This window comes from Corythoichthys intestinalis, chromosome 16 (assembly GCF_030265065.1).
Source record: "Corythoichthys intestinalis isolate RoL2023-P3 chromosome 16, ASM3026506v1, whole genome shotgun sequence".
NCBI lineage: Eukaryota > Metazoa > Chordata > Actinopteri > Syngnathiformes > Syngnathidae > Corythoichthys > Corythoichthys intestinalis.
In genome coordinates, this window is record NC_080410.1 from 29,303,662 (window position 1) to 29,319,025 (window position 15,364).

Below are 15,364 nucleotides of genomic sequence, written 5' to 3' on the forward strand. Positions count from 1 at the left end.
AGCTAAGACCCTCCCAAATAATGTTGAATGTACAAACATATATTTGTTTCACTGAAAAAAGATTTATTATTTAATGAAGACATAAAGATCAAATTTTGGCAACACAAAAGTTTTGTCGGCAACAGAAAGTAGTGTGAAAATTGAACAAAAAACGTACTTCAAATACAAAATTATGTTACATAACATAAGCGAATGAAGTAGTGGTGCTGTGAGATCCAAATTTAATATTTTGTATGACTTCCATGGCCTTGAAGGACTGCATCCATACGGTTCGTCAAGGATTCATACAATTTATTGATGAAGTCATCAACTTCAACAACAACTTCAGTGTTTTCTGAGTGAATCTCAGATCCATGCAGACTCCAGTAGGTCTCCTGCAATATTTGCGGTGATTGTGGTGTAATTCAATGGAAGTTTCATCCGAAAAATCCACCTTTTGCCACAAAACAGTGAAGTTTGGTGGTGGCAAAATCATGGTCTGGGGTTACATCCAGTATGGGGGTGAGTGAGAGATCTACAGGGTGGAAGGCAACATAAATAGTCTGAAATATCAACAAATCTTAGCTGCCTCTTACATTCTTAACTAGATATGTGCCGATCAATTGGGTCCAATCACATCATTGTAGTAAAGTATCGGGTTTGGCAAAAAAATATCGGACATGCCTTTATTTTTTTTTTATTTTTTAATTAAATTGTTTTCTAATTGTATTTAACGTTACAGACAAAATGTCTTACACTCATCCAGAGTCTTTAGTTTTGGCTTAAAGTGGGACTGTCAAATTTATCGCGTCAACGGCGGTTATAACATTAAAATATTTAACGCAATTTACGCATGCGCTGCACTACCCACTCATGCATTGTCGCGGTCAATCTATAACGGGACCGTATTACGTATACATAGTACTAAAAGGCAACATAAAATGAGTAGAGAGAATTTTGGCAGCCTTTGAAGCCTTTTTTTAATTGGCCAAAGCCTTACAATACCTCTCTCAACGATCAGAAATATCGTGGGAAGCAATGTGGGGAAGAAAGGTAGTAGTTGATCTTTTTCTTAACACCCTATTTTATTTCCCAACGCTGAGTAGATATATCAATTGGTACCATTACGCACAGTCATGGTTCCACTTCCCATCATGCATTTGGGCAGAAGTTAAATGGCTGAATTATCATTTACTGAAAGCTCATAAAAATCCACTAGATGGCAATATTTAGTCACAATATACAAAGTCACATGTGTCCTTTAAGAATTACAAGTCTTTCTATCCGCGGATCCCCCTCACAGAAAGAATGTTAATAATGTAAATGCCATCTTGAGGATTTACTTTCATAATAAACAAATACAGTACTTATGTACTGTATGTTGAATGTATATATTCGTCCGAGTTTTATTCATTTTTTTCTTAATGCATTGCCAAAATGTATATGATCGGGAAAAATTATCGGGAATGATTGGAATTGAATCTGGAGAAAAAAAAAAAAAAAGCAATCGGATCGGGAAACATCGGGATCGGCAGATACTCAAACTAAAACAATCAGATCGGGAGCAAAAAAACATGATCGGAACAACCCTATTCTTAACCATAAAAAGGGACAAATTCTGCAGCAGGATGGTGATCCATAGCATACTTCAATTTCTACCTCAAAATTCCTCAAGGCAAAGAAGATCAAGATCCTCCAGGACTGGCCAGCCCAGTCACCAGACATGAACAGGATGAAGGAGGAAGCATGGAAGACGAAACCCAAGAATCTTGATGAACTCTGGGAGGCATGCATGACTGCTTTCTTTGATGTTCCCGATGACTTCATCAATAAATTGTATGAATCCTTGCCGAACCGCACAGATGCAGTCCTTCAAGCCTATGGAAGTCATACAAAATATTAAATTTGGATCTCTCAGCACCACTACTTAATTCGCTTATGTTATGTAACATATTTTTGTATTTGAAGTACATTTTTTGTTCAATTTTCACACTACTTTCTGTAGGCAACAAAACTTTTGTCTTGCCAAAATTTGACCTTTGTGTCTTCATTAAATGATCAATCTTTTTTCAGTGAAACATATTTTTGTACATTCAACATCATTTGGGTGGGTCTTAGCTTTCATATGAGCCATTTCTGAAACCAATTGAATAATTAAAAGTCGGGTTATTAGCAATTGTTTCTGCAAAATGGAAAAGCGACAAGACTTTTTGTCAGGGACTGTAGCTAATTCCTGAACTTGACAGTGTACTTTACACTCTGTTTTTATTAGACGCTGTACTTATTGAGTCTGTCTTCCGCCTGCTGCCTCTCATTCTCCAAGTCCATCACGGTATCCTGACTCAGTTTGAGGTCGCCCTCCAGCTTTCGTCTGCATCTCTCCAGGTCAGCTCGCACTTTCTTCTCTCTCTCCAGTGAGCCTTCCAGCTGATGGAGATAAACCACTCTGTACCTTAATGAGGTCTTGATATACAGAACTTGTTCAAACTTACATCGTCGACCTGTTGCTCCAGCTTAATCCTTGTCTTTATCAAAACGTTGACTTTATCTTCCTCAACCTGGAAATCATCACGCATCTGCTCGTGAGTCTCCTGCAAGGCTTTGTACTCTTTGGAGGACTTCATTAGTTTTTCCTCCAGAGTGGTTACCTCCTCCACCAAGTTTTTGACCTAAAAAACAGAATATGAAGAAATGTCTGATCTGCATGCTTCATCGAATATTTGTAAGATTGGGCATTTCCCAAGTGTTGGTAACCTTGTTTTCAGTAGCATGTTTTTCCTTTTCAACTTTGGCAACAATCAGCTCCAGATCATCGATGTCCCGTTTGAGCTCAGAAGTTTCGTCCTCCAGCTTTCGCCTCTTTGCCGTAACGTCTGCATTGATCTCCTCTTCCTCTTCCAACCTCTCAGAGAATTCCTTGACTTTGGCCTCCAAGTGAATCTTGCTCTTGATAAGACCTTCACAACGCTCTTCGGCATCGCAAAGGTTCTCTCGTTCCTGTAGGCCGAGATTTGGTAGGAAGTGATGTTTTACCGTCACCAAATTTATGACTTTCACGTAACATGTTTGCCAAATTCATTCACATAGTGCTGACATACTGCCTGGATTTGAAGGTTAAGGTCATTCTTCTCCTGGACAAGCCCTACGGTTTTCTCCTCCAGCTCCTTTCTGCGAGCCTCAGACTTGGCTAGCTCATCCTTAAGACGTGACACCTCCTCTCTCACGCTCTGCATCTCCTTCTCGGCCTCAGCACATCGCAGAAGAGGCTTGATCTTGAAGAAGAGTCTCATCCAAGGCCAGTTCTTTACGTTCATGAAGGAGCGAATGTTGTACTGGATGATGAAAACAGATTCTCTGGAAAGTTGAGACAACATTTTTAGCTACAAATAACTAAAATGATTTTTCAGCAAGCCTTATAGTTTTTGGCCGTTTCGGGGGCAGCAATGGCACAGTTGAAGCCACATGACCTTCAACAGGATCACGTGCTTCTGTTGTTTCTTTTGGGGATTTAACGAGTAGTCAAATGAGTGTTATGCTCAAAGACCTTTTCTTTGCCATTTCTTTGAGCATCAGCCTGGTGACATAACCTCTGGCTACAGCTTGTATGCGAGTCATCAGCACTGCCAAACGCTCATCCCGCATCTCCTCGAGAAGACCCAAAAGGCCCGCTTTGAAGAAGACCTGCAGGGAGTTGGGAGCATCATCACCATAAGCAGATTTTAAGGGTGGGCCAGGGGGCCATGCCGCCCCTAGTGGCCAAAAAATGTCATTGCATGCAATTGACTTTTCTATATATATTTATAAAAAGTTGTAAAGCAATAAAACTGGACTAAAAATGAATGAAATTAACAAAAAATATATTTCTTATAATGGGTCAAAACCATTTTTTGAACAGATCATGTGACTAGCAACTTAGACGGTTATTTGCTTTGCATATAATTCCCCCCCCAAAAAAAATTAGCGGAGGGCAATTTTTTTTTCAAATAATTTTTTTCTTTGATTGAAAATATTCTTTTTGATTGATGGAATTTAAATGATTTAGACACCTACCGATAATATGGCCCAAACACAAAAAGGATTGCTTCAATCAAAGAAAACTTTTTCGATGAAAAATTAAGTGTTCAAATGCAAGTTTTTCAATCTCAAATATTTTTTCAAATTCAAAAACTTTTTCCATGATAGAAATGTTTCATTTTTTGATTAAAGTGATTTTTATTTTTGAAAATATATTTTTTTATCAACTTATTTTTTGATTGAATAATAAAAACAAAAATGTCCCAGCCAAAATGTGGCCCAAACACAAATCAACATTACTTCAATAAAAAAAATTTTTAAAAAACTTGACTTCAATCCAGAAAAAAAATAAAAATTTAATTAAAAAAAATAAAAAAATTAAAAAACAGCTTTCACATACATTTGTGGGAGTTTTCGAATTTATTTTTGCATTCATTATTTTTGATTGAAGCGACTTTTTTTGTTGAAAATATAGATTTTGATTGAAGCAACTTTTTTTTTGATTGAATAATAAAGACACAAATCTACCTCCATATGGCTCCGCCCAGGGGATACAATTTTTGACTGGGGTAACTACATTTACATGACACCGGCGGGCGTACCATATTCAATGGATGACGCTCATTGTCAACTTATTATTATAAATATTCTTGTAAGTTAATTTTATTGCTGACAGTGCGTTTCAGGGTCATCAACATGTTGTGCCCCCTCTGCCCCACAAGTCAAACTCCGCCTATGATCATCACTGTGACAAAGAGTTCTAACAAGGCTTTCTGACATATACCTTTGTGTATCCAAATCTGTACTGTGCGTGATCTACGTCGATGGAGGAGAGAAGTTTCTCTGATGCCTTTTTGCTGTCCATGAACTGCCCCTCAGGGATGGCGCTGGCATTCAAAATCCTGTACCTGCAGTAAATTTACAGTGAATCCCCCACCTGCTATATCACAGCTTTCTAAATGATCATATTTCGTGGGCTGTTACATTACAGTGTTCAGACACTATTTAGATAGAGACTTTACAACAGAGACTAAGCTCTGCTAAATGTACGTTATGATCCCCTGAAAAAGATGTGCTACCTCTGTCTGAAATCTCCATAGAGGATTCTGCTAGGGAATCCCTTCCGGCAGATCCTGATTCCTTCTAGTACGCCATTACAGCGAAGCTGATGCAGAACCAGATGGTGATCCATCACCCCTTTGGGGACAAGTCTCATGTCATCTTGACTTCAAAACAACAGCTTTAACTCTTAATTGCACTTACCTGGAGTCTTGGTCTCATTGGGGATGATGCACCTCACAAAGTGCGGGTGTGTGGACCTGAGGTTGGCCATCAGCTTGTTGAGGTTCTCCTGAATGAGGTCAGCAATGAAGAAAATGACTAGTACATGATAGGATCCACTTAACTGAAATATCAAAGTCAAAATACATATATAATGGATATTAACGTCCACACGCTCTTATTACCCTAAAGAGTGCAGAGACCGTCTGGAAAGATGAGGCTTTTTTCTTAGAGCTTTTCTTGTCAGCTACAATGGCAAACAAATATGTGATGACTGACAATGTTTCGTTGTTGGAACATTTTTGTGCTTCGCCCACAGAGAACTAACCATCCGCTGAGGCGTACATGGCAAAAAGCTGGGAGAGCAGCTTAACGGAGGCTTTTTGGTACAGCTGCACCACCGTGTCGTTGAGCGGGTCCTTGTTCTTCTCCAGCCAACCGCTGAGGTTGTAGTCAACAGTGCCGGCATAATGCATCAGAGAAAAGTGAGCCTCCGACTTTCCTTTGGAAGGTTTAGGCTTCTGGAAGATGCTGTTGTTCTGGTGTTGGTCGTAAAGTTTGTTCTTGAAGGACATGTCTGTGGCCTTCGGGAACATGCACTCCTCCTCCAGAATGGAGAAGATGCCCATTGGCTGCATGAGGGAAAGTTGAAAAGGTTAGTACAGTATTACTTATTACTGAAGCGAATCCACATGTTTTGATGGGTTTTTGATAGCTCAATAGTGCCCCCCTCATACAGAGGCAATAAATGAGATTGGATGTATGAAAGCCGCATAAGCATTTATTCCAAATCAGCAACAGTTTCAGCAGGGCTAAAAGAAAACGCAAAAGCACCTTCTCAATAAGCTCGATGCAAGCCGCTAGGTCCATGCCAAAGTCGATGAACTCCCATTGGATGCCTTCCTTCTTGTACTCTTCTTGTTCCAGTACAAACATGTGGTGGTTGAAGAATTGCTGAAGCTTCTCATTGGTGAAGTTGATGCACAGCTGCTCCAGACTGTTCATCTGAACCCAAGAGAATTGGGCAGTTTGGAGTGTTAGACAATAATAAGCAGGTGGGGATGCCTGTGTGGTAACAGAATGCGAGTGACCGCTGGTAACCCGAAGAGATCTGATGAGTAAAGATGTGATTGTTGGTCATTTAATACTGAAACCATGGCAAAAACATGTTTTGGGGTTGTGCCTTTGATACTTATATACCGTCTAAACGATCTCATGTGAGATAGTGAAACCCAGTTTCTCAACCCTCTACCCTGGTCAAATGGCATGCAATACTTTATTTTCATCATTTGCCATCAGAAAAAATGTCTGGGTTTGCGACTTGTGCAGCTACGGCCAATTGTTGCATTACTTGGTTTACCTCAAAAATCTCAAACCCTGCGATATCCAAGACGCCAATGAAGTGTTGCCTCGGGAGTTTAGTGTCGAGTGTCTTGTTGATCCTAGTAACCATCCACAGGAAGAGCTTCTCATACACAGCCTTGGACAAGGCGCCCATTGCGTTGTTCACCTGAGGACCAAAACAGTACATTAATCTAGGTGGGCCGACTTTGGTTTGATATTAGGAACTGTGAGAGCGTACCTGCTGTGGTGTCTGGCCTTTGGTGACATACTCATTGCCGACCTTCACTCGAGGGTTGCACAGCGCCTTGAGCAGGTCGGCCGAGTTGAGCCCCATGAGGTAAGCCACTTTGTCGGCCACTGGGGGATGATGGATGGTGTCATTTGGTGGTCATTTGGCGGGGGAACTTTTTGCCGTACTTTACCCTCCGTGCCGTCAGGCTCTGCTTGTTCTTCGCGCTGCTTCTGCTTGAATTTCATGTTCCCGATGTGCATCACAGCCCCGGTTAGCTTGTAGATGCCAAGCTTCTCCTCCCCGTTGAAACCCAGAATGTCGATGGCATTCTAGGGCAAACAGCAGCAAATTTAAGCCGATACTGTTTGTTGAGTTAATTATCGAGGGTTGATTGAATATTTTCTTGATTGATTGAATATTTGCTTGTGCTCATACATACCTAATACATACTACATATTGCCATATTTTTTTCTTATTGATATAACCAGTAAATGATTATTGCTTGCTACACTAGGTTGTAGTATAATGTTTAAGTGTTACAAAGAGTAAAGAGGGTCGGGATGACAACTGCCTTGCTTCATGGCCGCATCATTGCGTAACTAGACCTTCCGGGACATCTTCAGCACCTGACGTCTAGACTTTCGTCTAGACCTTCGAGGACAATTTTCCATTCGAGGACATCTTCCATGGCCGCAGCGTTGCATAACTGAAGTGTCTGGGTCATTCTGACCACTTTACCTGTGCCTTTGCTTACACACGTGTATTTAGTTAGTTCCACCTACATGCTCACACATAGCCAACCAAAATCACATGGGTATCTCCAGCTTGCTTTCCCCCTCCCTTCAGGGCGGCACCCTTCTGTGTTAGGACAAACCCCTAATAAAAAAAGCAAGGAGGGTTTTTTCCTTAGATCAGTTTTGGTGACTATACAGCGTAATCTAGCATTTTTCTGTCTAGTCCCTCTTTGCTCTCCTTGGCCAAGAAAACTGAGTGTCTTCTCTCCTTATTTTTGGGTAATTTTACAAATGTCTACCTAAGGGTCTATTTTTTAACTTGACACGATACTTTTGTGTACTTGGGAAAAATTTGTCTGAGGACCCCTGACAATCATTTAGTAACTGTAAGATAATTAAACACTACACTTGGGAAGGGCAAGTAAGGATACCAGGTATCGAATCAGGTCAATACCGATCTTATTTCTAAGCATTTGCTACTTGTAAGCAATAGCAGCCACCGATACTAAAGGCAAAACAAATCTGACAGAGTCCTACTTAATAGTAGTTGCTGCCACACGAACACAGTGCAAAAGGTAATTGTTCACAATTGTCTGGAACTGTGTTGAATGAAATGTGAGATGAAATATATGGAGCGATAACTGACATCTGTGGCCATGAGCTCCTCTGCGTCATTGATGCTTTGCACGCTGATCTCGCCCTGACTGATGAAGGGATAGTCAAAAGGATTGGACGTGATGAGCAGCATGTCTGCAAGAGGAGGGAGAATGAGTGAATGTTTCTTCATCTTCACGCTCTCTTAGCTCGTCGTCCCGAGTGGGTTCTTACCGATGAGATCAGGCTTCTTGTTGGACAAGATTTGGTAGAAAATGTGGTAACTCCTCTCGGCCGGTAGCTGGAAGGTCACGCGGGATTTCTCCAGCAGATCTCAATCGGATGTGAACAGAGAACAAACTCACTTTGTGGTCTGCATGTCTGTGCCACACTCAGTTTTTATGTTGCTGCCATAGACTATGGGTTTTTGCATTTTATGTTAGCATTACCGTATTTTTCGGACTATAAGTCGCACCTGAGTATAAGTCGCACAAGCCATAAAATGCCCAACAAAGAGGAAAAAAACATATAAGTCGCACCGGAGCATATGTCGCATTTTTGGGTGAAATTTACTTGAAAAAATCCAACACATAGAACAGATATGTCATCTTGAAAGGCAATTTAAAATAAAAATACAATAGAGAACAACATGCTGAATAAGTGTACAGTATGATAATGTTAAAAAATGCATGAACAACGAAATGCGAACGTGGCCGCTATGTTAACGTAACATAGCTATTAAGAGTTATTCAGATAACTATAGCATAAAGAACATGCTAACAAGTTTACCAAACCATCAGTGTCACTCCAAAACACCAAAATAACATGTGAAATGACATAATAACGTGTTAATCATGTCACACATAAGTCGCTCCAAAGTATAAGTCGCACCCCCAGCCAAACTATGAAAAGAAACTGCGACTTATAGTCCGAAAAATACGGTAAGTGAGCAGTTTCACTGTATTCTACCTGAAGAACAATGAAAGCAAACGTACATGTTTCGATATCAGCTGACGCCAACTTGCCCTTTGTCCCAAAGTGGATACGGATAAATTTGCCCTGCAGATAAGAGTTAGAATGGCCATTCAGTTTTGTTGGAATTGACATTTGTTGATCTAATTACATTTGTTACATTTGATTTTGAAATTAAGCTGTTTAATCAGCTATTTTTACAGGTTCAATTTTTACTGGACAATATTTTTTAAAGCTGTTTTTTTAAAACTGATTTTTGGGAGAGCTTCCTTAATGTGCTGTATACATTATTTTTTGTAGGGCAAAGTTTTTCTCAATTTCTTGATTGTGTTTTAAATTTAAAATTTTTAGTTGACAGCATTTATGAAGATGAGGAATTTTCTTTTTGGACAGACATTTTAGATGCTGTACTTGAGAAGAAGCTTTGTAAAAGTTTTGAAGCTGTAAAACAAAAAAAAAGTTTTTTTATTAGGTTGAGACATCTCTAATATTCAAGAAATTGAAAATAATATATCTCTTGAACCTTCTTCAATGAAGGTAATCTCTTTCTCAGAAATTATTAAGATGAAAAATGTCATGTTTCTGTAAACCATAGTGTAAATGTGTTAGAAATTCAAAGTTAAATGGTACAGATAAGTGTAGTGTAGAGGACAAAAAGTTGGTCGTCATTACTGAAGCACAAAGACGTATTCGGACACAATGGTGATCCAAGCATTACGGTAAAAGCAGCGAGCGGCGAGGTAGTTGATTTCCGTGTGCTTGCGTTGTTCCCAAACCCCAAAAACACTCTCAACCCTCTAAAATATGTAACGCTACTATTGTCATCATTTAAAAATGAAATTGCCCGATCTTAAAACTGCTCTATCTACATGTGCATTAAGTGTCAGTACAATATTATGCAATTCCCCTGAGCAGCAGGTCATTTTAGCAGATGGTAGCTTAGAGTTCCCATTTTTGCACTGTAAATGCACAAATCTGAATAAGTACTGGCTAAGGTTGGTGAATATTAGTAGTGGACCCCTCTGACTACTCCCATATTCAAAACTATTCATTTTTACTGTACCAATATTTGAAAAAAAATAGTTAAAAAAGTCCTGCATGTGAACTTTAATCAGGTTACAGTTCTTATTTATGTGGTACTGTAAATCCACAATTTTTAATCAGTCCTGGCCAAGGATGGTGAATATTAGTAGTAGACCCCGATTAGTAGTAGACCCCGCTGACTACTCTCATTCTCAAAACTATACATTTTTACTGTACCAATATTTAGAAAATTTGAATTAAATGTCCTAAATGTTGACATTGATCTCGTTACAGTTCTCATTTTTGTGGTACTGTAAATCCACAATTCTGAATAAGTTCCGGACAAGGATAGTGAATATTAGAAGTGGACCTCTCTGACTACTCCCAGACTCAAAACTATTCATTTTTACTTTACCATTATTTAGAAAACTTGCATTAAATGTCCTAAATGTGGACTTCGATCTGGTTAGTTCTCATTTTTGTGGTACTATAAATCCACAATTTTGAATATGTTCTGGCCAAGGTTGGTGAATACTGGAAGTGGACCTCTCTGACTACTAACTATGCATTTTTATGTACCAAAATTTAGAAAATTTGAATTAAAAGTCCTACATGCATACTTTAATCAGTTTTTAGTTCTCATTTTTGTGGTACTGTAAACAAACAGTTCTGAATAAGTTTTGGCCAAGGTCAGCGAATATTTGCAGTGGACCTCTCTAAGTTGTTGGCTGGATGGCTTCCAACACTGCCCAATAGGTGGGCCGGTCTTTCAGTGACTCAGAACTCACAAATCGCGACGAGTTGTCATTCCTCACTGTCTTGGCGTTCCCAAAAGCTTCCAGCAGAGGGTTGGCTTGGATTATTTGATCCTCCAGCGTTCCCTGCCAGTGAGGACGTTACACATGCTCTTCACCAATCTTAACTCTATTCAGAAACTCGCCGAAGGGACTCAACCTGCACTTTGTCAGGAATTTGCTCCTTCTTGCTTGAGTCTCCCACTGATGCGATGGTCGCAAAGTACTGGATCACTCGCTTGGTGTTGACCGTCTTGCCTGCACCGGACTCGCCACTTCCGCCGTCAGGATGGGAAAGTGAGTAAGTGGGATATTTTTAGAAGTAAAGACTAATTGGGCAGAACTCACGTGATGAGGATGGATTGGTTCTCTCGATCTGCAAAAAGAAAAGATACAAGGAGGCCATGGATAAAAACAGACATCCACCTTTCTTCCAGTGAGAGATGTATTTTTCTGGCCTTCACCTGTCAGCATGTACTGGTAAGCGTTGTCAGAGATGGAGAAGATGTGCGGCGGGGCCTCCTGACGCTTCCTCCCCCGATAAGCTGCCACCACTTGGGGGTTGTAGACGGGCAACCACTTGTACGGATTGACAGTCACACAGAAAAGACCCGAGTACGTCTGGCAAAGAACCGACAAAACAATATATTGCTGTGGCTCGGGCGGAACCGTTTGTTGTGGATCTGTTTGTCCTCACATAAATCATCCAGGCAGCATAGCGCTCCTTGAGGTTAAAGAGCACAGCCGGCTCATGGAGGTGCGTCAGACGAGCCATGTCCTCAATCTTGTCGAATTTCGGTGGGTTCATAGGTCGGAGGTCATCCTGGTGCACCGTCAACACCTATACGCCACAACATTACACCGTAACAACGCCAGTTGACACCTCCCCTCCCATTATAGTATCACCTTGCCACCGTCGGTCTCCACAGTAACGCTGCTGCCATCGTGGCTCTTGATCTTGCCTTTGACATACTCGTGTTTGGGGTCGGGTACGAAGACCGCCACCTTGGCATCGAACGGCGCATTCTGCGCCGCGATTCGTTCCCGCTCAGTTTTGCGCAGGTAGGGGGCAGCCGCCCCAAAGATTTCCATCTCTGCATCGCTCATCTTTGCCTGGGCGTAGATTCAATCGGGAAAATGTTACCTGTGAGCAGGTACTGGGGTCAGTTCCAGATGAACCTCCTCCATACCATCATCATGGCCATCACGAGAATATTGTGTGTTGATGAAAAATGAGATTTACTCCCAGATGATAATCTTTAAACATCCCTTTCCTGAAACACTAATGAAATAGATATTCAGAGATGGACACTAACACTTTCTAAAAGTAGTAACTTACATACTCTGAAATGTACTCACTCCTCAGAAGTGTTCTACAAGGGCTTTTAAACCCAATGAAATATAGATCTAGACTACAGTAGTAGTAGTAGTAGTAGTAGGGCAAATAAGTATTTAGTCAACCACTAATTGTGCAAGTTCTTCCACTTGAAAATATTAGAGAGGCCTGTAATTGTCAACATCGGTAAACCTCAACCATGAGAGACAGAATGTGGGGGACAAAAACAGAAAATCACGTTGTTTGATTTTTAAAGAATTTATTTGCAAATCATGGTGGAAAATAAGTATTTGGTCAATACCAAAAGTTCATCTCAATACTTTGTTATGTACCTTTTGTTGGCAATAACGGAGGCCAAACATTTTCTGTAACTCTGCACAAGCTTTTCACACACTGTTGCTGGTATTTTGGCCCATTACTCCATGCAGATCTCCACTAGAGCAGTGATGTTTTGGGCTGTCATTGGGCAACACGGACTTTCAACTCCCTCCACAAATTTTCTATGGGGTTGAGATCTGGAGACTGGCTAGGCCACTCCAGGACCTTGAAATGCTTCTTACGAAGCCACTCCTTTGTTGCCCTGGCTGTGTGTTTGGGATCAATTTTCATGCTGAAAGACCCAGCCACGTCTCATTTTCAATGCCCTTGCTGATGGAAGGAGATTTTCACTCAAAATCTCTCGATACATGGCCCCATTCATTCTTTCCTTTACACAGATCAGTCGTCCTGGTCCCTATGCAGAAAAACAGCCCCAAAGCATGATGTTTCCACCCCCGTGCGTCACAGTGGGTATAGTGCTCTTCGGATACAATTCAGTATTCTTTCTCCTCCAAACACGAGAACCTGTGTCTCTACCAAAAAGTTCTATTTTGGTTTCATCTGACAATAACTCAAACTCCAAGTCCTCTTCTGGATCATCCAAATGCTCTCTAGCGAACCGCAGACGGGCCTGGACGTGTACTGGCTTCAGCAGGGAGACACGTCTGGCAGTGCAGGATTTGAGTCCCTGGCGGCGCATTGTGTTACTGATAGTAGCCTTTGTTACTGTTGTCCCAGCTCTCTGTAGGTCATTCACTAGGTCCCCCCGTGGTTCTGGGATTTTTGCTCACCGTTCTTGTTATTTTGACGCCACGGAGCCCCAGATCGAGGGAGATTATCAGTGGTCTTGTATGTCTTCCAATTTCTAATAATTGCTCCCACAGTTGATTTCTTTACACCAAGCGTTTTACCTATTGCAGAGTCAGTCTTCCCAGCCTGGTGCAGGTCTACAATTTTGTCTCTGGTGTCCTTCGACAGCTCTTTGGTCTTGGCCATAGTGGAGTTTGGAGTGTGACTGACTGAGGTTGTGGACAGGTGTCTTTTATACCGATAATGAGTTAAAACAGGTGCCATTAATACAGGTAACAAGTGGCGCCTTATTAGACCTCATTAGAAGAAGTTAGACCTTTTTGACAGCCAGAAATCTTGCTTGTTTGTAGGTGACCAAATACTTATTTTCCACTCCAATTTGGAAATAAATTCTTTAAAAATCAAACACTGTGATTTTCTGTTTTTTTTTTTCCACATTCTGTCTCTCATGGTTGAGGTTTACCCATGTTGACAATTACAGGCCTCTCTTATCTTTTCAAGTAGGAGAACTTGCACAATTGGTGGTCGACTAAATATTTATTTGCCCCACTGTATCTACACCAGTATGTAAAAGGCAATTTGCCTGTGGACGTGCGTGTGTCTGTGTGTGTGGGGGTGTGTGTGTTCTTTCCCTATTTCCTGGATTTGTACGAAATTTTACACAGTTGTACTTTTATGTTTCTGAGAGTCTTCTTAGATGGGTTTGATCTCTGAAGGCCTCCATTTAGTGTGGAAAATTAGAAACTCCAAAAATTAGCATAGAAAATCCCTGATTGTGGGAGCAACGGCGCCCCCCTTTAGGCAAAAAATGCGTTTCTTGCGATTGCAATGTCGCTATTGGCTTTCAAACTTTATGGTTTCATGCACAAATTTAAATGTTCTGTGATGATACGATGTGGCTTTGAGTGCTCCACAACAAGACGTTGGATTAAAAAAAAAAAAAAAAAATCCGGAATATTACAAAGGGATTTATTTCCGCTAGACATTCATAATGTAGCAACTGTTATTTGTTATGTGTTACGCCCGCAATGGTACATGGGTAGTTGTAGCAACCATGACTAAGAGTGGTGGCTGCTGTTGTTATGTTGTAGTGTTTTCTGTTAAATAAAGGCGCTGTCTCTTGGAGTTAGGGATATTTTCGTCGACAATGACTGCAACGAAAATATTTCATCAACGCACTTTTTTCATACTGGTGACGAGACGATAACGAACTAAAAACGTGTTTTACGTGTTTTTTCTCTACGTCGCTCACCACAATACTGTACACACTGATGGAAAAACGATTGCGCATTAACCTCTTTATGGTGTCCTTTTACTATTACTACATTACAGCTGCATCTCCTAGAAAGTATGCTTTATCTGTCTTCATTGTATTGCGTTACGTTACACAAACCCAAGCAACAGTGGGTCATGCTGCTAGTACTCCTCAAATGTAATCTCCCCCTGAAATCCAAGAGTCATGTAAATATTCTTAAATCCACTAAAATACTCCATCCATCAGGTACACGCTGAACTTATTGCAAGGCAGTCGCAGTACTGAAATACTTTCTTAAAGCAACCTAGACTGTTAAATCTGAAATATTCCATAAAAGCTTACATACATGAAATACTCTGACATGACATTACCAAAATATTCAGTAAATATGAAAACAAGAAAATAAAGTCTACTTAAATGATTCCAAATATATTGCTTATTATATATTTACTTGTAAATAATTATTCAGAGAAAGTTTTTTTTGTAGATATAATTAAAAGATTTTTCAGCGTCCACTAGGGGGTGCTACGGGTGCAAATGATCCATTTCATGACGATACAATATCGATTACGAACAACGATACGATATTTGCCATTATTATATTTCTAATTTCCAGCAGTGCATGTGATAGTCCTTCAAACAATGCCGTACTCACGTTATCTGATGCCGGGGTCGGGA

The 15,364-nt window shown here is 40.5% G+C and overlaps 1 protein-coding gene across 1 annotated transcript in view; it reads right to left on the minus strand.

Annotated features, from left to right (window-relative positions):
- LOC130931678 (myosin heavy chain, skeletal muscle, adult-like) overlaps positions 1 to 15,364 on the minus strand; it is a 28,679-nt gene extending 13,315 nt beyond the window's left edge. The window contains exons 1-24 of the mRNA XM_057860638.1: positions 15,342 to 15,364; positions 11,874 to 12,111; positions 11,665 to 11,808; positions 11,432 to 11,588; positions 11,316 to 11,343; positions 11,128 to 11,242; positions 10,962 to 11,054; positions 9,174 to 9,237; positions 8,413 to 8,511; positions 8,231 to 8,334; positions 7,041 to 7,179; positions 6,857 to 6,975; positions 6,635 to 6,784; positions 6,109 to 6,279; positions 5,603 to 5,906; positions 5,460 to 5,521; positions 5,257 to 5,344; positions 5,073 to 5,190; positions 4,778 to 4,901; positions 3,524 to 3,660; positions 3,078 to 3,333; positions 2,734 to 2,976; positions 2,472 to 2,648; positions 2,261 to 2,406 (exon numbers count right to left, since the gene is read on the minus strand). Of these exons, the coding sequence (XP_057716621.1) occupies positions 2,261 to 2,406; positions 2,472 to 2,648; positions 2,734 to 2,976; positions 3,078 to 3,333; positions 3,524 to 3,660; positions 4,778 to 4,901; positions 5,073 to 5,190; positions 5,257 to 5,344; positions 5,460 to 5,521; positions 5,603 to 5,906; positions 6,109 to 6,279; positions 6,635 to 6,784; positions 6,857 to 6,975; positions 7,041 to 7,179; positions 8,231 to 8,334; positions 8,413 to 8,511; positions 9,174 to 9,237; positions 10,962 to 11,054; positions 11,128 to 11,242; positions 11,316 to 11,343; positions 11,432 to 11,588; positions 11,665 to 11,808; positions 11,874 to 12,074 (3,239 nt within the window). The 5' untranslated portion in view covers positions 12,075 to 12,111; positions 15,342 to 15,364. The remainder of the gene's footprint in view (positions 1 to 2,260; positions 2,407 to 2,471; positions 2,649 to 2,733; positions 2,977 to 3,077; positions 3,334 to 3,523; positions 3,661 to 4,777; positions 4,902 to 5,072; positions 5,191 to 5,256; positions 5,345 to 5,459; positions 5,522 to 5,602; positions 5,907 to 6,108; positions 6,280 to 6,634; positions 6,785 to 6,856; positions 6,976 to 7,040; positions 7,180 to 8,230; positions 8,335 to 8,412; positions 8,512 to 9,173; positions 9,238 to 10,961; positions 11,055 to 11,127; positions 11,243 to 11,315; positions 11,344 to 11,431; positions 11,589 to 11,664; positions 11,809 to 11,873; positions 12,112 to 15,341) is intronic.